At 42.1% G+C, this 26,459-nt stretch overlaps 1 protein-coding gene across 2 annotated transcripts in view; it reads left to right on the forward strand.

The window, feature by feature from the left end:
• Positions 1-26,459, forward strand: part of Dars1 (aspartyl-tRNA synthetase 1) — a 64,007-nt gene that overhangs the window by 13,251 nt on the left and 24,297 nt on the right. Inside the window, exons 5-8 of one of the 2 annotated variants that reach the window (XM_045150933.1) lie at positions 8,289-8,322; positions 19,713-19,815; positions 21,751-21,831; positions 22,951-23,010. In XM_045150933.1, the coding sequence (XP_045006868.1) occupies positions 8,289-8,322; positions 19,713-19,815; positions 21,751-21,831; positions 22,951-23,010 (278 nt within the window). The remainder of the gene's footprint in view (positions 1-8,288; positions 8,323-19,712; positions 19,816-21,750; positions 21,832-22,950; positions 23,011-26,459) is intronic. The other variant, XM_004668152.2, reaches the window with a different exon arrangement.

The raw sequence follows: 26,459 nt of genomic DNA on the forward strand, positions 1-26,459 counted from the left end.
CAGGATTTGCAAGCAAACACCTATAACCTCTAGGCCATCTCTCCCCCACCCCAAGAATCTAAGGTATAAATTTATTATCGAATCATAAATAAAAATAAGAAGTTCACTTACCGCACCCAAAAAATGTTTAGCTTCTCATTTTTTCATATATGAAGGATAATCTAATTGTCAGATATGACAACAGAAGGAGAGTAACTACTAAAATTTTAAGTATTTGAGAATAAAGTTATGCTTGTCTCAGAATAAAGATATTTGACCCCAAAAGCTTTCATCCCTTTTTAGTCCAGATGTAATTTAAATGATAACAGTAGTCCAGTTTTTTTCTTAAGCTAGTATTTGTGAAGGGATGCATTTATACTGTTGTTGTATTTGTGGGTATTTAAGTAATGTGATGAAATTAATTTACATGGTCACTGATGTTCCCTGACATTTTACATGGCACTGAAGAAAGCCTGTGTAAATTGTTTCAGAGTCTGTGGTCTGCACCATACTGCCTAATACATATTTCTCACCCAGAGCTTATTTTAGATTCAAAATTGAGGGTTTGGGTAAAGTGAATTTTAGGGTTGGGGAGATGGCTCAGCAGGTTAAGAGTGCTTACCATACAAGCATGAGGGCCCAAGGGAACCTGTGTCACAGTCAGGTTCACATTGCTGGCAGAAATCACCCTACCAAGAGCACCTTGTGGGGAAAAAGAAAAGAAAGGACTTATTTTGTCTTACAGACTTGAGGGGAAGCTCCATGATGGCAGGGGAAATCAATGGCATGAGCAGAGGGTGGACATCACCCCCTGGCCAACATAAGGTGGGCAATAGCAACAGTAGAGTGTGCCAAACACTGGCAAGGGGAAACTGGTTCTAATACCCATAGCCCATCCCCAACAATACACTACCTCTAGGAGGCATTAATTTCTAAATCTCTGTCACATAGGAACTTAGCATTCAAAACACCTAAGTTTATGGGGAACACCTGAATCAAACCACCACACTGAGTTAGATCCCTAGCACACATGTAAAAAGCCAGGTATGGTCATGCATACCTGTAACCCCCAGTCCTGTAGAAGGCAGAGACTGGAGAATCACTGAGGCCCCACTGGTCCACCAGTCTGACTGAAAGAACAACAGCTCCACATTCTATGAGGGCAGCAGAGCAATAGAAGGCACTCAGCATTCTCTGGCCTTCACACACATGCACATAGGGTGCATACACATGAATGTACTCTTCATTCACCCACAGCCACACACATGCTACAGACATACACCCCAAAAAACAAAAAAGAGAGAGATGAATATATAAGATGAATTATCATAGAGGGCTGGAGAGATGGCTTAGTGGTTAAGCGCTTGCCTGGGAAGCCTAAGGGCCCCGGTTTGAGGCTTGATCCCCCAGGACCCACATTAACCAGATGCACAAGGGGGCACATGCGTCTGGAGTTCATTTGCAGTGGCTGGAGGCCCTGGCATGCCCATATTCGCCCTCCCTCTCTTTCTCTCTCTCTCTCTCTCTCTCTCTGCCTCTTTCTCTGTCGCTCTCAAATAAATAAAAATAAACAATTTTAAGAAATTATCATAGAATTCCCAGACTGCTCTTTTCCAAACACCAGTGAACTCCTGGCCCTAATAGAGGCCAGAGAACCAAAGGCCCAGCTCCTTACTGCTTACAGGCTCCTTGAACACACTCCTCAGGCTCTTTTTGAATTCTGTTTTCTCCACTTTTGGACTTTGTGGTATGTGAGACGTTTTTAATATTTAAAAAACAGTCTACAACCAAAATTCAGTATAATGGCTGGTGTTGGTTTATCTTGCCAAGGTTTCCAATGTGGTGTGGTGAATGGTTGCACTTCCTTGAATATCCCTTCCTCGCACACCATCCCATGTCCTGTACAGGCAGATAGCAAGTTTGATATGAGATGAGCAGTGACACCTGGCTGTTCCTGTGGACTCAGCACAGAGCTAAGAAGTACTGGACTTCATTTTCTCTCCTGAACTTCACGGCCTCTCTGTGACATGTGCATGCTGTTTTGTTTGGGCTGGGAATTTACCTTAGTTGGTTTTGTTTGTTTGTTTTTGTTTGGTGGTTGATTGGTTAGTCTTATTTTTTTTTACAAATGAAGGAGGGCTGGAAAGATGATTGAGTGGTTAAGGCACTTGCCAGCAAATCCTAACACCCAGGTTCGATTCCCCAGTACCCACATAAAGCCAGATGCACAAAGTGGCTCATGCGTCTGGAGTTCATTTGCAGCGGCCAAAGACCCCGGTACGTCCATTGTTTTTGTTGTTTTCTCTTACATCTCTCTCTGCTTGCAAACAAATAAAAATATTTTTAAAAATTACAAAGTTAGCCTGGCGTGGTGGTACACACCTTTAATCCCAGCACTCGGGGGCCAGAGGTAGAAGGATCACCATGAGTTCAAAGCTACCCTGAGACTACATAGAGAATTCCAGGTCAGCCTGAGCTAAAGTGAGACCCTACCTCGGGGGGGGGGGGGGGAATTACAGAATTAGATATGAATTAAGTGGGTTTTTGTTTTGTTTTGTTTTGTTGAGGTAGGGTTTCAGTGTAGTCCAGGCTGACCTGGAATTCGCTATGTAGTCTCAGGGTGGCCTCAAACTCACAGTGATCCTCCTAACTCTGCCTCCCAAGTGCTGGCATTAAAAGCGTGCGCCACCACACCCGGTGAATTAAGTGTTTTAACTAAGGTCTCTTTGGGGCCTACTCTTGAGCCTCTGTGGCTTGATTCTAGAGGTCTTAGAATACCACTTGCAGACATTGTCCCCGAGTTTTTTTATTTATTTATGAGAGTATGGGAGCACCAGGGCCTCTAGCCACTGCAAACAAACTCCAAATCCACCTTGTACATCTGTCTTATGTGGGTACTGGGGAATCAAACTTGGGTTCTTAGGCTTTGCAGACAAGCCCTTAGCCACGTTTTTAACAATTAGACTAAAAGAGAAGTTTTCTAATTTAATAAAAACAACTTGGGCTGGAGAGATGGCACTTAAGGCACTTGCCTGCAAAGCCAAAGGACCCAGTTGAATTCCTCAAGACCCATGTAAGCCAGATGCACAAGGCGGTGTATGCATCTGGAGTTCATTTGCAATGGCTGGAAGCTTGGGTGCACCCATTCTCTTTCTCTCTCTCTCTCCCCCACCCCCCTTTTTCTCTCAAACAATGTAAAATAATTATTTTAGAAAAAAAACCTACAGCTCAGGCTGAAGAGATGGTTCAGTGGTTAAAGGTGCTTGCTTACAAAACCTGACAGCCTGGGTTTAATTCCCCAATACCCATGTAAAGCTGGAAGCGCAGAGTGGTACATTCATGGCTGGAGGCCTCAGTTATTCTATTTGCTTCTTTCTGTCTCTCTCTTAAATAAATAGGCTAAATATTCTATCTGCTTCTTTCTCACACACTCTCAAATAATTTAAATATTTTATTTTTTATTTATTTTTGTTCTTTAATTATTTGAGAGCAACAGACAGAGAAAGAGACACAGAGAGAGAGAGAGAGAGAGAGAGAGAATGGGCACATCATGCCCTCCAGCCACTGCATACAAACTCCAGATGCATACGCCATCTTGTGCATCTGGCTTACATAGGTACTGGGGAACCGATCCTCGAACCAGGGTCCTTAGGCTTCACAGGCAAATGTTTAACTGCTCAGCCATCTCTCCAGCCCAAATTTTTTAAATATATAACTCATTATAGAGTAATTGAGATGGGTAATGTTGATTGCCAACTTGGTTGGATTTATATGGGCCTAGGAGATTAGTAAAGCACACAGCTGGGTTTGTCTGTGAGGCTGTTTCTAGAAAGGATTAACAGGAAAGGAAAGACACACTCCAGAATGTGGGTTGGAGCCTAGGTGGGAATAAAGAGGGAAGGGGAGCCCACAAGCACAGACATTCTTTCCATGATGTGAGCTGCCCACTGTTCCTTCCTGTCATGATGGACTGAAAATTCTAAAACTAAAGAAAGCAGATCTTCCACCTGTAAGTGGTTTGTGTCAGGTATTTTGTGTAGGGATGAGTAACCAGCTGATGCTGAAAACAGTTTTCCATCACTAGTACGAATGAGCTTGTTCTACAAAGCATTAGTGGGTGTGGTGGCCCACACCTGTAATCCCAGTACTTGGGCAGCAGTGGTAGGTGAGTTGGAGGCCACCCTGAGGCCAAATGGCTCATGTTCAAATTCCCAGGTCCCACATAGTCAGACACAGGGATGCAAGCATGCAATGTTGCACGTGCATCACAAGGGGCATGCACATGTCTGGAGCTCGTTCACAGCGGCTGAAGCCCTGGCATGCCCTTTCTTTCTCTCTCTCTCTGTCTCTTTTTCTTTCTCTCCCTCTCCCTTTCTCCCTCTTTCTCCCTCCCTCTTTGTCTGTCTGTCTGTCTGTCTGTCCGTCCGTCCCTCCCTCCCTCCCTCCCTCCCTCCCTCCCTCCCTCTCTCTCTCTCTCTCTCTCTCTCTCTCTCTCAAAGTAAATTTTAAAAAAAGGACCCTGTTTCAATTCCCCAGGACCCACATGTAAGCCAGATGCACAACATGGTGCACATGTCTGGAGTTCATTTGCAGAGGCTGGAAGCCCTGGCACACCCATTCTCTCCACCCTCCTCTCTCTCTCTCTCTTTCTCTCTGACTCTCTCAAATAAATAAAACTTTAATTTTATTTTAAATAAAAGCAATGGGGGAAGGGAGTTGTAACTGAGAGTTATGTGTTTTCAGTAACAGTTGCTTTTCTTGAATAATTTCAGTAATAGAAAATTTAATCATTACTAACATGCAACTGATAATTACACATAGTTTTGATAAGGCTTTTGCCTTATTTTTTTATCAGCATTGCTATTTTATACACTCTCATTACTCCTTATGTGAAATGAGGCATAGAGTCACATAGTATAACAGCTGTGTTGTTCTTGCCACTTCTTGAGTGAAATTAATCACAGATGTAGAATTTGGAGCCGCTTCCCCCCCCCCAAGGTAGGGTCTCACTCTAGCCCGGGCTGACCTGGAATTCACTAGGTAGTCTCAGGGTGGCCGTGATCACTGTGAATTTGAGGCCACCCTGAGACTACCTAGTGAATTCCAGGTCAGCCCGGGCTAGAGTGAGACCCTACCTCGAAAAAGAAAAGGAAAAAAAAAATGTACCATAATGCTTAAAATTATTGTGTGAAAACAGGAATATAGCATGAAATAAATATTGCATTTTAAAAATTTTTATTTATGTATCTGAGAGCAACAGAGAAAGAGGCAGAGAGAGAGAATGGGCACACCAGGACCTCCAGCCACTGCAAACGAATTCTAGATGTATGTGCCGTGTTGTGCATCTGGCTTACATGGTTCCTGGGGAATCAATCCTTGAACCAGGGTCCTTAGGCTTCACAGGCAAGTGCTTAACCACTAAGCCATCTCTTCAGCCCTAAATGTTGCATTTTTATTTGTTTATTTATTTTGGTTTTTTGAGGTAGGGTCTCACTCTAGCTCAGGCTGACCTGGAATTCACTATGTAGTCTCAGGGTGGCCTCAAACTCATGGTGATCTCCTACCTCTGCCTCCTGAGTGCTGGGATTAAAGGCATGCACCATCATGCCTGGCTTAAAGTTACATTTTTAAAAAGGAAAGAAAAAAAAGATTCTAGAAAGAGATGAGAGTTTGGCTAGATAATGGTTGGTGTTCTTGTTAGACAATTGCAGAGAAGGAACCCTCCCAAATTGCTTGTCTTACACAGGGGTTAAGAACTCTTGGGATTTCAGGTATGGCTATTCTTTTAAACTACATTTGTAGAGTGGTACTGATACATTATCAATTCTGCTAAGTGAAATGCATTCCTAAAACTCATGGGACGTGTGAAGTTGTGCAATAGGGCTAAAGAGATAGCTAAAGGCACTTCCTTGCAAAGCCTGACAGCCTGGTTTTGATTCCCCAGTACCCATATAAAGCCAGATGCACAAAGTAGTGGGTGCGTGCATCTGGTTTTGTCTCCCTAGCACTGGGATTATAGGTACAGGCCACCATTCCCAGCATTTCATGTAGGTTCTGGGAATCCAACTCAGGTCATCATGTTTATAAGATAAGCTCTTTACCAATTGAGCTAGCTTGCCAGGTCAAGAATTTGACTTGTGGGCTGGGCATGGTGGCACACACCTTTAATTCCAGCACTTGGGAGGCAGTGGTAGGAGGATTGCCACAAGTTCGAGGCCATGCTTAGACTACATAGTTAATTCCATGTCAGCCTGAGCTAGAGAGAGACCCTACCTCAAAAAAACCAAAAAGGAAATTTGACTTGTTAAAGGTAGGTTAAGGAGAGCTAGAGAGATGGCTTAGCAGTTAAGCACTTGCCTGGGAGTCCTAAGGACCCTGGTTCAAGGCTCAGTTCCCCAGGACCTACATAAGCCAGATGCACAAGGTGGCACATGCATCTGGAGTTTGTTTGCAGTGGCTGGAGGCCCTGTCGCACCCATTCTTCCCCCATCCCTGCCACCTCTTTGTCTGTCGCTCTCAAGTAAATAAAAATAAACAAAAAAAAATTTTTTTAAGGTAGGTTAAGCAGCTTTGTGTATGTTGGGTAGTTAAATACATAAGTACTATAATAAATGTAGTACTTTTCCTTAAATGATCAGTAGTTTGCTTGTGGAAGTGGACATCAAAAGAAATGCAACTTGCGAATTATTGTGAGGTTGTAGGGGAAAGCGGTCTGAAATTAGAAGGAGAGTTGTAACACCAAAAGATTAGGCATTGCTCATAGCACAGATAAAAGGTAGGTGCTTGTCTGTGTGTTTGCATGGCTGAGTTCACCTGTACACCTCTGTCTTCATTTACTGGTGTTTCTCATCTATGGAACCTGGCATGGGTAGATAACCACATTATATTGCTGATGTTGTTCATAGTATTCCAGTTGTGTTGGAACAAATTTACCTCTCCAAAATGAAAGTTACACCAGAACTGATTATTGTCTTGAAAGAGATAATGGTGTTTGCTGAAATGTGAGTCGTCTTTGTTTACATACTACTTGTGAGGGAGTGAGGAAAGTAATGAAGTAAAAGATGACCTCAGAGTTTCTAGTTTGAGCAAAGGACTAAGCCTGAACCACTCTTTGGAGCTGGGTAAGCTCATCTGCCCTTAGCGTGCTTGGCCGAATAAAAGGTGGACACAGCACAGTCCCTCAAGACTGTGGAGCTGGAGAGATGGCTTAGCAGTTGAGGCGCATGCTTGTGAAGCCTAAGGACCCAGGTTCAATTCTGCATGTCCCACATAAGCCAGATGCACATGGTACTACATGCATCTGGAGTTTGTTTCCAGTGGCTAAAGGCCTTGGTGTGCCCGTTCTCACTCCTTCTCTCCCTGTGTGTCTCTAATAAATAAATTAAAATACAATCTTAAAAAAAATAAAGAGATTAGGACTCTGAACAGGCAACCCTGAAACGGTGCTAGGGGTTCGGGAAAGCTCTTGAACCCTAAACCATATGTTCATGTCTAATTTTAATTAAAGAATTGAATAAAATAAGACTGAGAAGGATAATTATTAAATTAACATATGTATTTATTTAGGGAAATATAGAACTAAGGGAAGTCACCCACGTGACTTAAGAACCCTGGAAGAACTGTGGAGAGAACAAAGTAGAAAATACAAAGAGCTAGCTAGACATGGTGGCACACACCTTTAATCCCAGCACTAGAGAGGCAGAGGTAGGAGGATTGCTATGAGTTTGAGGCCAGCTTGAGACTACATGGTGAATTCTAGGTCAGCCTGGGCTACAGCAAGACATTAGCTCAAAAAGGAAGGAAGGAAGGGAGGGAGGGAGGGACAGAGAAAAAGAAAAAGATAAAAGAAAAAAGTACAAAGAGCTCCTGCCATGTGGAGTGCAGGAGGGGTTAGGAGGTTCTCTCTCCCCTTGGCCTGTCCTAGATGGGCCAAGCTAAAAGGAAAAATCGCCAGAAGCCAGAGGTTCATGAGTGGTCAGATAGCCCAGAGAGCTGGCTCTCCTCTCACATAAATATTGATAACCTTATGGTGGTGGGCCCTATGGCTTCTGGCTCAGGTGAACCAGAGGGACAGTGATTGGTCTGGGATCGGGGCTGCCTCGCGAAGAGTCTAGCCACGATGCCAACTTCTGGGGACTAAACTTGACCAAGCATAGTGTCAGGATTCTAGAAAAAATCCTCCCTTCCAGGGAGGGGCTCAGGTATGGAAAATTAGGTCTAGGAAACTAGGAAAGAGATAAGTCAGATCATCCTTTGATCTCTAGCAAATGCAGACCTTTCTGCTTTTTTTTTTTTTTTAAACCCTCCAGGGCCATGCTTCTCTCTGCCAAGCAAACCCAAGAGGTAAGTTGTTTAGCCGGGCATGGTTGCACACGCCTTTAATCCCAGCGCTTGAGAGGCAGAGGGAGGAGGATCACCATGAGTTCAAAGCCAGCCTGAGCTAGAGTGAGGCCCTACCTCGAAAAACAACAACAACAAAAACAGATATTTCACTAAAAACCATCATAATTTTTTGGGGGGTGGGCTAGTGGTATCTTGCTCCTTGAAGCCCTTATCCTAAATGTTTTTAAGACTTAACTTTGTCTCCATGTCTTCACCATCATGCCACATTAACAACTACTGTGGACACAGCTTGGATCCTGACCGCAGAATTTCACCATTAAACTCCAGGTTCGATCTTACTGACCGGTTTCCAGTGGTCTGCCTTCCCCAGACAGACCCCTGCTTTTCAAGTGGTTTTCCTAAAACTGCCAGTTCCTGTTGGCCTAGTGGTCTCCGCCTGGCACCCTGACACCCCATGTTGCATTCTTTGCACTACTCTCCCTGTTTCTCTGCCCACACACTCTGGTGCCATAATGTCTCACCAGTTTATGGATAATAACTGATGGCTGTCCTACAGCTGGACCTAGTGGTACATATTCTACCTTCTCATGAAAATCAAGGCTTGTAGACTGCCCCTCAGTTCTTCAGGATGTTCTTTTTAGCTTTAGAAACTTAAAGCACTAGAAAATAATGAGTTCCATTGCTAAGCATTCTAGCTGCCTTCTGGTAGGATTAAAAACAGCACATAGCCAACATCTAAACCAGTTTTGGAGGATGTTGTTGCTTAAATAAAATGAAAATCCTTACGTTTTTAGCTGACATAAGAAATTTGAGAAACAAGCATGAAGTGATTCAAAAGAATATTTTCTAGCACACACTGTTTGGGAAGCCAGCTGCTTAGTGAATCAGCCAACCAACCAGAATTTGGCCAGATCTAGCTTGAAAGACATTATAGATACAAATGTATCTACAGGGCTGGAGAACTGGCTTGGCAGTTAAGGCACTTGTCTGCAAATCCAAAGGACCCAGGTTCCATTCCCCAGGACCCACGTAAACCAGATGCATAAGGTGTTGATACACCTGGAGTTCATTTGTAGCTGTTGGAGGCCCTGGCATACCCATTCACTCGCATGCTTGTGCACGTTCTCCTCCCTCCCCCCCCCCCCCGCCTCTTTCTTTCAAATAAAAAAAATACATCTATGAGGAAAAGGCCATTTTTAATCCCTACTTAATTTTCATTCTATCTTGGGTCAGTGTTTATGTGTGAAATGTTTGCAACAACCTTAACTAGGGAAGCACCTAAGGACTGGTATTCTCAGGATTTTCCAGTGTGACGCTACTACCTGACAGGACATTAAAACACGGGAACTCATACACTACAAAGTAGGAGACATGGTGGCATTTATATGTCAATTCCATGAGGACCTACATTTAATCCTATTCCCTCTGGCCAAATCTCAGATGGAAAAAAGCCAGAAGACCACTATTAAAAATATCAAGTCAGATAATTCCAGCTGGGGTTTCCTAATCATCTAAAAGGCATGAGCATACAAGGTCACTTTTAATATCCTAAGTAAGTAATGATCTTAGCATTTACTTTAGATATTAAACCTGAGATACTTGTCTTGTATTGTTGACTAAACTATATTGCGACCAGTTTTTACCTTTCTAGGTTTTCCCTCCCCTTAAAAAGAAACATTGGGGTTTAATGTGGAAGAAAACATCTGTTTTAGACATATTCAATTTATCAATATGCTTATCTAAAAGTTTGCTTACTAATTGGATTTAAGTACTACAGGATTCTTCAACACATTATTTTAATCCATTTGTTAGAAAGATCAATTTTCTTGGCTGGATGCTTTAAAAATGAAACAACTGAATGAATTTACATGGAGAGGTTGGCACATCTAATTCCCTAGAGGTTTCTAGTCCAGATTCCTAATTGTATGTCTGAAATGGTTAGCAAGGTGTTTGAATGGAATTTTTTCAAAGCAGGACTGTACTGGAACCCAGCTTTAAATTGACATCCATTGCCTGATTCAAAGCTAAAGACAGAGAAGCAGTCATCCCCTTTTTTTCTTTTGAACACTTATTTTTTTTTTAAATTTTATTTATTTTTATTTGAGAGCGACAGACACAGAGAGAAAGACAGGTAGAGGGAGAGAGAGAGAATGGGCGCGCCAGGGCCTCCAGCCTCTGCAGACGAACTCCAGATGCGTGCGCCCCCTTGTGCATCTGGCTAATGTGGGACCTGGGGAACCGAGCCTCGAATCGGGGTCCTTAGGCTTCACAGGCAAGCGCTTAACCACTACGCCATCTCTCCAGCCCCTGAACACTTATTTTTTTATTTAGTGCTGTTTTAAAATATATCAATCACTTAACAGTGGGTCTCCTGAAGTCACATTTTTCAAGACAGCCCGGGAGGCATTTTTACATTGCTATAGAGGGCAACAGTGAACAGGTTTAGGGTTGAAGCTAAAGTTATACTGCCTTACTAGAAAGGGCTACAATCACTGTGGAGGACCTTGCGGAGGAGGGTGCAGGAATACTGTGCCTTGAACCTGTGCTAGGCTAGTGCTCTGCCACTGAGCTGTATCTCTAGTCCTCTGTTTACTTCTTATTTTGAAGCCGGCTCTAGACTAAGATGCCCAGAATAGCCTTGAACATACTTTAGTTCAAGCAGCCTTTGAATTTGTGATTCTCTTGCCTCCCGAGTAGCTGGGATTACAGACCTACATCACCAGCTCTGGCTGCATTGAACATAATTGTTCTTAATTTTTTTGTTGTTGTTCATTTTGATTTATTTATTTGAGAGTGACAGAGAGGGAAAGAGGCTGAGAGAGAGAGAGAATGGGCGCGCCAGGGCCTCCAGCCACTGCAAATGAACTCCAGACGTGTGCGCCCCCTTGTGCATCTGGCTGATGTGGGTCCTATGGAATCGAGCCACAAAATGAGGTCCTTTGGCTTCACAGGCAAGTGCTTAACCGCTAAGCCATCTCTCCAGCCCTTGACCATAATTTTTAAAGTTAAAAACTACATATCACAAGCTGGGAATGGTGGCTTATGCCTTTAATCCCAGAACTTGGGAGCTGTAAATTCCAAGTCAACCTGCACTAAAGGAAGACCCTCCCTCAAAGCAAAATAAAACAACTTTGTACATATTGCTACTTGTGTTTGTTCATGTAACCCTCTTCCTAGCCCAGACAGAACTTTATGTTTCTGAAAACAAGGTTGACTCACTACCATAGATTGTTGTTTACTCTTCATATTAATCACTGTGGTTAAGTGATTGGTTGGTAACTGGTGAATCGCAAGTTTTTATTTCTCATTCTCCAATGAGTTATTTATTTGTCTTTTTGCTTGCTTTCTTTCTAGATTTTTCACATATGAATAGGAATTTCACTAGTTGGTAGGTTAAAATTACAGTTTGCTACATTTACTATTAGAGAGAGAAACTAGCAAAAATAATGCTCAGAAGTCTCATTGATTTAGAAAACTTATATTTGGCATCTGCCCTGTTCCAAGCGTTCTGCTGGGCTCAGGTTGACCAGAGTAGTAAGACACATGTGTCATATGAGAGACTTAGGGTGAGGGGAAGGAGATAAAAACTATAAATAATGTGGGGGCTGGAGAGATCACTCAACGGTTAAGACACTTGGTTCCAAAGCCTGATGACCCAGGTTCTCTTCCATAGGACCCACGTAAAGTCAAATGCACAGAGTGGCATATGTTCTGGAGTTCTCTCTCTCTGCTTGAAAAATAAATAAATGCTAAAAAAATAAAACTAATGAGAGTCATGTTACAGGTTCTTTGGTAAGGGTAGATGTACATTTCAAGTTGAGGCCCACAAGGATAGGTGGACACCTGGGTAAGTTAGTGAGCATAGGTTAAGCTATTGCATTGCTGTGCATTACACCCCCTTGAGCTGTGGCACCTGGATGTTTATCCCTTTGTTGGAACAGATTGTTCATCTGCTACAGAAGAAACAACTGTGTGCAGACCTACTTCAACACTGAAAACCTTGGATGAACTGTGCTTTGAAAAACTTAAATCTGAATTTGGAAACTCCCAGCTAGGGACCTCAGGGAGGTTATCCCAGTCAGTACAGTACTTGCCTCACAAGCACAAGGGCCTGAGCTTGATCTCCAGGACCCACAGAAAAATGTTGGGCATGGTGGCACATCTTGTAATCCCAGAGCTGGGAAGTGGAGACAAATCTAGCCTAACAGGCAAGTAATAGGCCAGTAAGAGACCCTGTCTCAAAAGAGGTGGATGACACCTGATGAACAGTGACCAAAGTTGTCCTCTGGCCACTACATACATACATACACACATGCAAAACAAATTCCTTGGCCAGGTGTGGTGGTACACACCTTTAATCCCAGCACTTGGGAGGCAGAGGTAGGAGAATCGCCAATGAGTTCGAGGTCACCCTGAGACTACATAGTGAAATCCAGGTCAGCCTGAGCTGAGTGAGACCCTACCTCGAAAAAACAAAAACAAAAACCAAAAAAAAAAAGGAAGAAAGAGGGCTGGAGTGACGGCTTAGTGCTTAAGGCACCTGCCTACAAAGCCAAAGGACCTTGGTTTGATTCCCCAGGACCCATGTAAGCCAGATGCACAAGGGCATATGTGTCTGGAGTTCATTTACAGTGGCTGGAGGCCCTGGCTCACCCATTCTCTTCCTCCCTCCCTCCCTCTGTCTCTTCCTTTCTCTCAAATAAATAAAAATAAAATTTTAAAAGAAAATAAAAAGAAGAAAGAAAAATTCCCAAGGATGGAGAGATAACTTAGCAGTTAAGCCATTTGCCTGTGAATCCTAAGGACCCAGGTTCAATTCCCCAGTCCCCATGTAAGCCTCTGGAGTTCATTTGCAGTGGCTAAAGACCCTGGTACGCCCATTCTCTCTCTAAAATAGAAGTATTTTTAAAACATAGAAGAAATATAACTTTAAATAGTGACTTTGGGGGGGGGGTTCGAGGTAGGGTTTTACTCTATCTAGTCCATGGTGGCCTTGAACTCACAGTGATCCTCCTACCTCTGCCTCTCTAGTGCTGGGATTAAAGGCATATGCCACCACACCCGGCATGACTTCCAATTATCTTATACAAAGATTCTCTTTAATTTCTGCTAAGGTTGGCAATGAGCAGAACGTCAAAGTACATCAGTATTACAGAAGAAGGTAATATAATTTTGGGGCATTTAGAAAACTTGGGTGTCATTGCATAAACTTAAGAGAAATCTTGCAGCCCACGAGTTTCTTAAGAATGAGAATGTAAGCCGGGAGTGGTGGCCCACGCCTTTAATCCCAGCACTTGGGAGGCAGAGGTAGGAGGTAGGAACTATGAGTTCAAGGCCACCCTGAGACTACATAGAGAATTCCAGGTCAGCCTGAGCTAAAGTGAGACCCTGCCTTGAAAAACCAAAAAAAAAAAAAAAGAGAGAGAGAGAAAATGAGAATGTATTGTTTCCAACTGAGCTGTAGATGCATTCTGAAGGTATTTAAAAACTTAACACTAAATTTCAAGTCAGTAACAAGCCAGGTATGGTGGCACATGCCTTTAATCCCAGCACTTAGGAGGCAGAGGTAGGAGGATTGCCATGAGTTCAAGGCCACCCTGAGACTAGAGTGAATTCCAGGTCAGCCTGGGCTAGAAGATCCTATCTTGAAGAAAGAAAGAAAAAATAAAATAAAATAAAAGCCAGGCGCAGTGGTACATGCCTTTAATCCCAGCACTTGGGAGGCAGAGATAGGATTGCCATGAGTTCAAGGCCAGCCTGAGACTTAGTGGATTCCAGGTCAGCCTGGACTAGATCCAGACCCTACCTTAAAAAATAAATAAATAGCTGGGCGTGGTGGCGCACACCTTTAATCCCAGCACTCAGGAGGTAGAGGTAGGAGGATTGCCATGAGTTCGAGGCCACCCTGAGACTCCATTGTGAATGCCAGGTCAGCCTGGGCTAGAGTGAGACCCTACCTTGAGAAACCAGAAAAATAAATAAACAAACAAACAAATGTGTGGGCTGGGGAAATAGCTTAACAGCTACGAGTGCTTGCTGCATAAGCATGAGGGCCTGGGACTGCCTGAGTTCAGTTCATCAGTACCCACATAAGCTAGGCATGGCCATACATGTCTGTAGCCCTAGTCCTTTGGGGCTTGCTGGGTAGGGTGACGAGAACAGCAGCTCTGGGTTGAGTGAGAAGCTCCATCTCAGGGAAATAGGCAGGTGAACAGTGATGTTCTCCTCTGGCCTCCACACACATGCTCCCAAGGCGTGTGCACACCAAAAATAATCTTTTTTTAAAAGTGAGCTTTTTCAGCACTTGAGAAAATAAACAAAGCCACCAAAAAAGAGTGGCAAAAATTTATGAAGTATCCCATATTTTCTGCAAATGGGAAAAAAATGTGGAGTATGGACCAAATAGAAAACAGTGACTTTTAGAAGGGGTTGGATTAACATTTTAATTCTGGGTAATAAATAAGTATATTATTTTATAAGTAGAAAAACAAGTTTTTTTTAAAGATATTTTACTTTTATTTATTTATTTGAGAGAGAAAGGCGAGAAGAGACAAAAGAAAATGGGTGCACGAGGGCCTCCAGCCAAACATCTTTTTCAAGAATAGTTTCAGGACAGGGGATGTGGCTCAGTAGTAGAATGCTTGTTGCTTGCCTTGCATGAGTGAAACCCTGAATTCATTCCCCAGCACGACCAAAACAAATAACTTAAAATCAGAAGAACAAACTGCCACTTCCTGTCACTTCCAGTTACTGGAAGTGGTTTTGTATGGGGTCTCGTTTGATATACCAGACTTTCTTGAATGTACTACTTAATATAGACTGACCCCAAACTCTCAGCAATTCCCCTGCTTCAGACTTCCAAGTGCTGGGATTACAGCCATGGCCACCATGCCCAGCTGAAGAATGGTTTACCAGCACCTTACCCTGAGCCCAAACAACAGCAGATAGATGAACTATTCTTTCTCAGATTTGTCTCCTTGCTATTTGTATGTCATATGGTGACCTTGGACTAGAGCTGCGTGTGCTCTAGTGTTTTGTCACCTGTGGTAGTGCACAACTTTGATCCCAGCACTTGGGAGGCAATGGTAGTAGGATCACTCAAATTCGAGGCCAGCCTGGGACTACAGAGTGAGTTCCAGGTCAACCTGAGCTAGAGTGAGACCTTACCTAGAAAAAAAAATTTTTAAGCTGGGCTGGAGGGATGACTTAGTGGTTAAGTCATTTGCTTGCAAAGCCAAAGGATCCCAGTTCAATTCCCCAGGACCCATGTTAGCCAGATGCACAAGGGGGTCAGGAGTTTGTTTGCAGTGGCTGGAGGCCCTGGCACACCCATTCTTTCTTTCTCTCCCTCCCTCTGTCAAATAAATAAACAAAAATATTTATTTAAAATGCTATCTCCAGCCCCGTTACCTTCACATCACTCCAACAGCAGCCCTCCCTTGTTCTTGTCCTCCTTTCTCATCCTTTTTGTCTGGTCATCCTTTTCTTTTTTTATTTTTTTGGTTTTTCAAGGTAGTGTTTCACTCTAGCATAGTGTTTCACTATGTAGTCTCAGGGTGGCCTTGAACTCATGGCAATCCTCCTACCTCTGCCTCTTGAGTGCTGGGATTAAAGGTGTGCACCACCACACCCAGCTCTCCTTTTCTTCTTTTATCTGAAAAGGCAGGGAGTGTTTGAATTTTTCTAGTAGTTAATTTGTAGGTAAACACAGGTTCCATCAATTGGATTGCATCACCTGTGGTAGACAAGGTTTCTGAAGATTCCAGTGATGAAAGGAGCTGCTGGGTACTCTCAGGCTCTGGCTTACCATCAGTGTATTACAGCCGATGTCTATTGTGCTTATTAGTTCACTGCTTTCAGAGAGTTATATTTTACAAAACTGAGCTACAGAAATAGGCAAGTGGCCAGGCATGTTAACACATGCCTATAATCCCAGAACTTGGAGAACCTAAGACAGAAGGATCATGAGCTAAAAGCCAACATGAGCTATTATGGCAATGTCCTGTCTCAAAACAAAACAAGCGAGGCAAAAACTTGTTGGCCATTTCTATGTAGAAAGTGGTGGTTCTTACAGTTTTATTCCATTAAGACAGTTTTGGTTAAAGCTAAACTGTTAAAGTGGTGGTTGGGTCATTCCTAATAGACAGGAGGAACTCTTATGCCTCTTCCCTAGGGCATCTTGATATCAAGACTTTACTAATTTGTCATCTTTGTTGAGTTACTAATGTGGTGAGTCAAAGGGTATTTGAAAGATGAAAGATAGGAAATACAGCACAGTTATGGTGTGTTTCAGGGTGGTAATAACAAAAACAGCTGACTTTGCTCTTGAAAAGATGTGTTTAATTTACTACATCCATCTTTCCTGTAGTAAAATTGCTCCCGGGAGTTCCTCTGTTCTCCACGATGTTTTTTGTTCTGTTTTGTTTTTTTCCTTCTCCACATCCTCTGTAAAATACAGCCCTTTTTCAAAATAAGAACATAGTGCTCTATTTGTTTCCAAGTGTAAAGCTGCATCCTTACTAGACTCTTTCTGATACCAATCAGACTATGGTAGGTATAACAGTGTTAAGCTGTCCTCATACAAGTCAGTGACAGTCATGTAATTAGACTGGAGCCAGTTGTGACAGCACACATCTCTAAGCCCAGTGTTGGGAAATGGAGCAGAAGGGATCTGCCACATGGAGAATATGAGGCCAGCCTGGGATACATGAGACCCTGTTACAAACCCCCGACACACACACACACACACACACACACACACACACACACACACACACAATTACTGCTAGAATGGAAAGTCATCCTGGCAAAGACATAGTCAAGTAGTCTTATCCTTTTTTTTATTTTAAATATATATACATACATGCACACAAAAATATTGAAAAATCTCATATAGCTGAGCATGGTGGCTTATACTGATAATCCCAGCACTCAGGAGGATTGCCCAGATTTTGAGGCTAGTCTGAGCTAGAGTGTGAGTTCCAGGTCAACCTGAGCTAGAGTGAAACTCTGACTCAAAAAAAAAAAACAACAAAATCCTCATATAACTTTCTGTAAGTTGTAGCTAGCAAGATATAGTTTGACCCTTCCCACAAAGCTCTCCTTTGTTGTCTTAATGCTTATTCTTCTGAATTCATTCATTTCTACAAATAGGAGGAATAGGTAATAAAAACATACCATCTAGATGTATAATTTTAGAGAGAGCAAGCAAGCAAGAGAGAGAATTGTGCACCAGGGCCTCAGCCGCTGGAGTCAAACTCCGGGTGCTTACACCACCTATTGGACATGTGTGACCTTACACTTACCTTTGTGCATCTGGCTTACATGGGATCTGGAGAATCAAACGGGTCCTTGGGCTTTGCAGGCAAGCACCTTAACCACTAAGCCATCTCTCCAGCCCTTATCTGGTACTTTTGAGGGAAAAAGAGAAATTTGTTTTGTTTTCCATGGGATCTCTAGCTGGCCCTGGGCAGAATCTTTTGCCCATATTCCAGCTTCTTTCAGAAAGATACACATATTTGGACTGTAGAGATGGCTCTGTGGTTAAGAGCACTTCCTGTGCAAGCACGAAGGTTTGAGGCAGCCTGAGAGGCTGCTTAAGTTCAGTCCCTAGGACCCACATAAATAGCTGGGCATAGCCACACATCTCTGTAACTTCAACCCTGTCGGGGGGAGAGACCAGAAAAAATGGCAGGCTTTGGGATCGGTAAGAGACTAGCTCAAATAAGAATGGTCAGAAGAAGCCACGAGTGGTGGCACATGCCTTTAATCCCAGCACTTGGGAAGCAGAGGTAGGATTGCCAAGAGTTCAAAGCCACCCTGAGAGTAAATAGTGAACTCAGCCTTGCCTAGAGCAAGATCCTACCTCAAAAAAACCGTACACACACACACACACACACACACACACACACACACGTGTACAAGGCAATGGAGAAGGACACGTGACATTCTCTTTTAGCCGTCAGAGGTGAGCGTATGGCATGCTGCATGGGCACGTGCATACACCACATACGCAAGAGTAGTCATTTAATTTGAGAGGCTTGAAGAAGGCTGTCTGATAAGTGGAGGCCCAGAGGACCATTAAATGCTTTCCACAAAGGTATCAAAAAGGAGTAAGGAAAGACAGCCAAGAGCTTGGGGACATAGCAGAACTGTTGGTGCTCTACCTAGGGCTCCTCGTGGGGACATGTGGAACAGCTCTGAGTCATACTCGGGCATCAAGCTGACACATGAAATGCAAGGCAGCTGATAGAGAGCTGTCACTGAGATGACTTCAGTGATACTGCAGGCCCTTGCAGTAGTCAACAGAAGTCTCTCTACCCTTCAGGCTTCCAAACTGACCAACTTCTGCAATAATGAGGTGTGATTTTCTTGTGTGGGTATTAGGTGACACTCTAGTGAAGAGGCTGAAGAGAATTAAGAGTTTGTGTACTGTTGAATTTTGTAAAGGTAGTTGGTGACACAATTTTAGGCAGAACAATCTAGCCCTTTCCAACCTAGAGCAGACATTCATGAAATAGACTGGTGTCCTCATGGGTAACAAAAACACTCAAGTTCCTAGAATGTCTGATGGCAGCAGAGCTGCAAAAGACTCATTCCTTGTCTTGGAAGTTAAACATCTTACTTGTACCAAATGCATTGTCATATGCTGTCAGTACCAGAATATACACAAAAGAACGAATTGTTTTTGTGTGGAACTCACCATTTCAGATTATACCTTTTCTTCCTTGTTTATATACTAGAGAATAATTTGTTGTTTAATAGGCCACTTCATAATATTTAGATTTCAGAATGTGAAAATAGGAATAGTACTCATTTTCCACTTACCTTGGAATAAGCTTCCTAAAGACACAGCAAGTGTGATGGCCAGTCCAGCAGGCCACACATCTGGCGAAAAAGTATACACAGAAACTTAAGGCAATAAAGATTTAATTGCAGAGCAGCACCCTAATGTCCTCTTGGTTCCTGAAGTCTTTGCAGCTCACCTTCTTCTATTATTAATTCCATTACAGACCAGTAATTGCATTTAGTGAAGCCAATGCTTCTTGTTCTAGGAAATGCTGATCTTAGTAAATCTCAAGTATTCAGTGGAAAATGGTCTTTAATAATTCAGAGACTTTACTGCTTTTCACAATTCACTTGGTCTTGCTGCCTTTTATGTCTTTAAGTATCTTATAAAAGGTTACTGAGTTATGACATCTAAAAAAACTCATCTCTTAGGAATCTCAGGATATGCTACATGCTGTTTTAAATAGTCTGTTGCGTCTTGAGCAGCTGCCATGTTACAGCAGACTTTGACACTTCCTGCTAAATACCAGATGAGTTCTGACACCTCTCGTGAGATGGTTAAAGCTGGGATTTGTTTTTTGTTTTTGTTTTTCTTTCAACAGCATCAACAAAGAGAGCATCGTAGATGTAGAAGGAGTTGTGAGAAAAGTAAATCAGAAAGTTGGAAGCTGTACACAGCAAGATGTGGAGTTACATGTTCAGAAGGTAACTCTTCAAAATACAAAATTGTGAGGCTGAAGATAATAGCTAACTGTGTACAACACTCTGGCTCAATCTCCAACACGACAAAAAATGAAAGTGTGCTTGTATGCATGTGTAATAAAATTATGTTTAGAGTAAGCCTTACAGCTTTTCATGTCAAATCTATATGTTTTTAATAACTTGAATTCACATAAAATATTGGTATTTATAAGTTAATTACTGAAGGAATTACCGTTTGTTATATAACAGATCACCTCAATATTTAGTGACTTAGAACAACAAACATTTATTTTCTTATAATTCTGTGAACAAGTCAAGATGGACCCATTGCAAGGGGTCTCCTCATCCCAAAGGCCCACCCAGATGTGTGGGCGTGATTCTGGGCACTCACAGAGGCCGGGAGGAAGTCCTCAAGGGCTCACTTTCCTGCTTTCTGCTGTGGCATGCTTGGGTACTAAATATCCCATGAATTAAAGTCACATGGTAAAACTTGGGTTTAAGGGGTGGAGGAAGGTTCCAGCTCTTTCTGGGAAGAGGGCCAACACCCCTTGCAAGCAACATACAGAAAGGAAAGACTGCTGCAGCCATCTTTGCAGTCTGCTATGGTCATGTAGGGAACAGAACAAGGTGCATCAGGAAAGCTTCATTAGGATGGAGAGATGGCTTAGCAGTTAAGGCGCTTGCCTGCAAAGCCTAAGGACTCATGTTCTACTGTCTAGATCCCACGTTAGCCAGATGCACAAAGGTGAGGCAAGTGCCAGGGTCACACTTGCACACTGGGTGGCACAAGTGTCTGGAGTTCAGTTTCAGTGGCTAAGACCTTGGCACTCCAATTCTCTCTCTCTGTTTCTCTTGCTGTCTCTAAAATAAAGATTTTATTTTAAAAAGCTTTATTTACTATTGAGATTTTGTCTTGCTATGAGTTTGTTTTTTAGGGAGTCAAAGAGAAAGATAGAATTGGTGCATCAGGGCCTCAGCCACTGCAGACAGATTGCAGACACATGTGCTACCATGTGCATCTGGCTTATGTGGGACCTGGAGAATTGGACCTGAGCTCTTAGGCTTCGCAGGCAAGCACCTTAACCACTAAGCCATCTCTCCAGCCCCTAATAAATGTATTTTTAAGATACTATTATTAGATCAGGGATATAGCTCAGTGGCAAAGTACTTGCATAGCATGACTAAGGCCCTGGGTTCAGTACCCAGTATACAAATGATATTCTTACAATCTAGCATGCAGTGTTACTTTTAAATATAAAGCCTACAGAACTTAAAGTATTTCATAAAACATTTTGCAAACAACATGAAATCTTATACACAATGACTTTATCATTTACTTAATGATCAGCAATTACTAGCTATATATATTTTGTACCAAGTACTCCATGAAATTGAACTTAACACAGGATATGATGACTTTCCACCAACTATAAAAATCACAGCTCTTCAAATTTCTGTTGTCAAAGGTAACCATACAGTGTGGGTATAGGGAAGAGTAACAATTCTGTTTGCTATGAGAGGAACTGAAGGAAATCCTTCTGATACCTTATTACTGGCAGTATCTGAGATGAATGCTTGGTATAATCTGAAACTGGAAGACTTAAATAAAGGGCCTTCTCTTTGTGCTCTACCAGGTTTGCCAGACAGAGTTCAGGGTACAAGCAGTAAAGTCACTTGTTTTTGAAGGGCACTCAGAAAACCCTAGCTCAGTCTTCATGAGCTACTTAATTTGTATCACTAAAACATGGAATTAACATGCATGCATATTGAGGGATTTTGACAACATAAAGGAACATTCTTTATGGCAGGTCCCAAAAGAACAGTAAGAAATGAGCAAGTGGTTTTAGTTTAAAGATACATGCAAATAGTGCTTCATATGATTGTCTTTTAACCAATTGTGTGTGCTTGCTGACGTTTATGGCACTTCATGGCTTTCAGATCTATGTGATCAGTTTGGCTGAACCTCGCTTGCCACTGCAGCTGGATGATGCTGTTCGGCCTGAGGGAGATGGAGAAGAGGTGAGATTTGTGGTATGAGAGCTGCTGCTTCTGCAGGGTTACTATGTAAAGAAGTAAAGCCCAGTGTCCTGCTTTTGTATCAAGCATGTCTGAGCTCCATTTTAATTTTAACTTGCTCTTCCAGGGGCTGCAGATGTAGCTCAGTGGTAGAGGGCTTGCCTAGCATATGAGAGGTTCTGTGTTTGATACTCAGCACTGAAAAGGAGAAAACAAAAAAATCTTTTATACTCATAAGTCAAGCTTTTCTTTTTTTATTTATTTATTTTATTAAGTAGAAAGTTGTATGGCTACATCATAGGTTAGTACCATCATTTCCATCCTCGCTGTCCCCATTCCACTCAGGGCCCTCTTCAGTGGGACTTGAAGCTTTTACTTTAATGGTGTGGCTGTCATTATTTAGAGGAGTAGAACATAAAACAAACTTTAAAGTATTAATTTATTTAAAATAATATGTATATTTCATGTTTGTATATGTCTTATAACTAATTAAAATGACAAGTTGTATTTTCTAAAACAGATAATTTTATGTCAAGCATGAGATAATAACTGCCTTAATAATCATCTAGATTCTTACGGTCTTTGAATTCTCTGTGTTTGTAGGTTATCATTCCACCTTTAGTAAGTGCCTCAGTGCACTCATGAGGAATGAAAATGGAAAAGAAAAATATTATAGTGAAAATGTAGCTATCACTTCTAGGACTAGAGTCCTCAGGACCTTCAGTAGCTCCCAGAGCACAATGCTGAGAACTACTAATCCTGTATCTTTAACCTGTTCCATTGGCAAGAGCTGGTGGATTAAATCCAGGGCTCTGTAGAAGCACAAGTGGGTAATTCTAATGTTCCAAGAATAGGGCCAGGCTTTGGGGGTGGAGAAGAGAGCAGACCCATTAGCATCTGCTCATTTTCATATCTCCTCTTTCCTTCTCTATTTTTTAACTTAATTGTCCCATGGCCTTGCCTCTTATTTCTACCAAGATATTGGCTCTCTAATTTCATGCAGAATACTAAACACATCCATTTTTATTCTACGAGTGGTGCATATGTGTACATGCATATGCCCACATGCTTCAGAAAGTTGGTAAGAATATATTTTTTTCATCTCCTCCCCTCTTTTTTTAGGAAGGAAGAGCTACTGTTAACCAGGATACAAGATTAGACAACAGAGTCATTGATCTTCGGGTATGCCTCATTTATTTATTTATTGATGTGACCATGTCAAACTTGAGATGGGCAGGGTTGCCATAATGCTAATTGGCACTTACCTATGGATAAGTATGACCATAAGAGAAATAGTGTGCCTTTCTGACTGCCAGCAACAGGAACAGGTAAGTACTTGTCTATACGATGTTAACTTGCTTTGTTTTAAAATGACATGTGATTACAAAGCAAATAGATGTCACTTTCAAGTGATACCGGTTTTGGACCAGTTTAATCAGTGGGTTAAAAATGTAACCATTAGAGTTACTACGAAACATGTCCCTTGTGATCTAGAAGGTAGTCTCATGGGCTTGTTTCCCCTTTGGTTTGGTTGCAAGTGAGATTTCACTGGTTTCATCATTGTAGCAAAGCCAATGTCATCTTCCTTTCTTCATATTTGACCACATCTTCTTCCTTTACTCAAATACTCTACCTGATGCTAAAATTATTTGTCACCTCAAGAGTACTGTCCAACTCTTCTGCAATCATGTAAATACAAGGCTCCCTTGCAGTCTACTCAATGAAACTCCTGATGATCTGCTTTCTATTTTACCTTCTCTGTTTTTCTTGTTTTGAAAAACCAAGCTGGGCATGGTGGTGCACACCTTTAATACCAACACCCAAGAGGCAGAGGTAGGAGGATCTCTGTGAGACTACAAAGTGAATTCCAGGTCAGTCTGAACCAGAGCAAGACTCTACCTCAAAAGAGAAAGAAAGGAAGAAAGGAAAAGGGGGGGCTGGAATGATGGCTTAGTAGTTAAGGCACCTGCCTGTGAAGTCTTAAGGACCCAGGTTCAATTCCCCAGTACGCACGTAAGCTAGATACACAAGGTGACGCATGAGTCTCAAGTTCATTTGCAGTGGCTGGAGGCCCTGGCATGCCCATTCTCTATCTGCACCCTCCCCCCACCCACAGTCTCTCTGTCTGTCTGTCTCTCTCTCAAAATAGTAAATAAATGTTTTTTTGTTTTTTTTGTTTTTACAAAAGACAAATAGTAATCAAAAGTCCTCTTAAGGGGTGGAGGGATGGCTTAGCAGTTAAGGCATTTGCCTGCAGCCAAAGGACTCAGGTTCAATTCCCCAGGACCCACATTAGCCAGATACACAAGGAGGTGCATGCGTCTGGAGTTCTTTTGCAGTGCCTGGAGGCCCTGGTGCACCCATTCATATTCTCTCTCTCCCCTCTCCCTCTTTCTCTGTCAAATAAATAAATAAATAAAAATATTTTTTAGTCCTCTTAGTACTACCTTGAAGTCACACATTTTTCATGTTTTGTGCATAGAAATTAGATATCATACTGTGTTTACCCAGGCTGTGATGGCACAGTTGCCCTACCTCATTACTTTTTCTTCTGCCAAGTGAAAAATCAAAATTATACTCCTAAAAGAATTTTTGCATTCTGATAACATAAAAGATTGTCTTGGGCCAGTTGTGGTGGCACACACCTTTAATCCCAGCACTTGGGAAGCAAAGGTAAGAGGATCACCATGAGTTTGAGGCCACCCTGAGACTACATAGTGAATTCCAGTTCAGCCTGAGCTAGAGTGAGTCCCTACCTTGGGCTGGAGAGATGGCTTAGCAGTTAAGGCTTGCCTGTGAAGCCTAATGACCCAGGTTCCATTCCCCAGTATCCACATAAGCCAGTTGTACAAGGTGGCGCTGGAGTTTGTTTGCAGTGGCTAGAAGCCCTGGTGTGCCCATTCTTTATCTGCCCACCCCTTCCAATAAATAAATACTTAAAAAAAAAGATTGTCTTCATACCATAGTTATGATGGTAACATATTGAAATTTATATGACATTTCATGGTTTTGCAGTGTTACTCCTTACCACTGAAAATAATGATTTTTGGGTGTGAGACTGACACACATGCATATTTTAATAGTTATGTGATGTGACCAGCAAATTAGATTGATAGATTCATGGATATCATTGCTTGGGATGAGCCAAGTTTTAAGGTGTAACTTAACAAAAATTACTACTAATAATAGAGCAAGTGAAACCTACTGTGACAGAAGTGGTAGTAGAACATAAGACAAATTTAAGCTATGCTGGTTTATTTAAGCCACAAGTGGAATATTGGGAACTTAGGGTTGCTGTGAAAATTACAGGTATGCAAGTACCACGGCAATTTAAGCTCTTTAAATGTAGATCTGAGTGGCCTGAAATAGTCAGGGATGGTGTCCTGAATGAAGGGTGTTTTAACCATTGGCCTACATCAATCAGAAGAATCCTTTAGGGGTACTGTGCACTGCTGTGAGCCACAGCTCCTCCCCCACTCCCATGGTGTGTGCCTGCTTGATCTGTGATATCTTCATTGTATATTAGAAGGGGTGCATGCTGTGGAGTCTTAACCCAGATTTACTCTGAACACTGTTGGAGTTCATTGTTACAGTCAGTAGTATAAAAGTATTGCAAGCAGGTCAAATTCTTAGTCCCAGAAATTACTTCTACTTGATTAAAAACTCTGTATCAACCTGATTTTCTTTTTAAAGATTTATTTTATTTATTTGAGAGCAACAGAGAAAGAGGCAGAAAGAAAGAATGAGCGAACCAGGGCCCCCAGCCACTGCAAACAAATTCCAGATTCATGTGTCACCTGTGCATATGGCTTACATGGGAATCGAGCCTCAAACTGGGGTCCTTAGGCTTTACAGGCAAGCATTTAACCACTAAGCTATCTCTCCAGCCCCTGACTTTTTTTTTTTTTTAATTAATAGCCAGCTCACTTGGTGTGAAAAGAGGTATGTCTCATTTTAGAAATTCTTTTCTAGTGCAGATTTCCATATCTGCATACCTGAAACCACAAACACTTTAGATTTTTTGGGGGGGGTCAGGTTTGGAATATTTACATGTACATGATAAGATAACCAAGGATGGGACCCAAGTCTAAACAAGATAATACTTCATTAACATAATTTTTAAAATATTTTATTTATTTATCCAATTGGAAGAGCTGAGGGGGGATGAAAGAGAGGAAAGAAGGAGGGAGGGAGAAAACAGGCCAAGGTAGGAGTAGGAGGGTTGCTGTGAGTTCAAGGCCACTCTGAGAATAGAGCAAATTCCAGGTCAGCTTGGTCTAGAGTGAGACCCTACCTCCAAAAACAAAACAAAATAAAAAAAAAAAAAGTGCTGGAGAGATGGTTTAGCGGTTAAGACACTGGCCTGAAAGCCTAAGGACCCAGGTTCGATGGTGGTGCATGCGTCTGGAGTTTGCAGTGGCTAGAGGCCCTGGCGCACCCATTCTCACCCTTTCTTTTTTTTAATTTATTTTATTTTTCTCAGTTTTTATTAACATTTTCCATGACTATAAAAAATAGCCCATGGTAATACTCTCCCTCCCCCCACTTTCCCCTTTGAAATTCCATTCTCTGTCATATCCCCTCCCCATCTCTGATTAGTCTTTCTTTTATTTTGATGTCATGATCTGTTC

The sequence above is a fragment of the Jaculus jaculus genome, chromosome 5 (assembly GCF_020740685.1).
Source record: "Jaculus jaculus isolate mJacJac1 chromosome 5, mJacJac1.mat.Y.cur, whole genome shotgun sequence".
NCBI lineage: Eukaryota > Metazoa > Chordata > Mammalia > Rodentia > Dipodidae > Jaculus > Jaculus jaculus.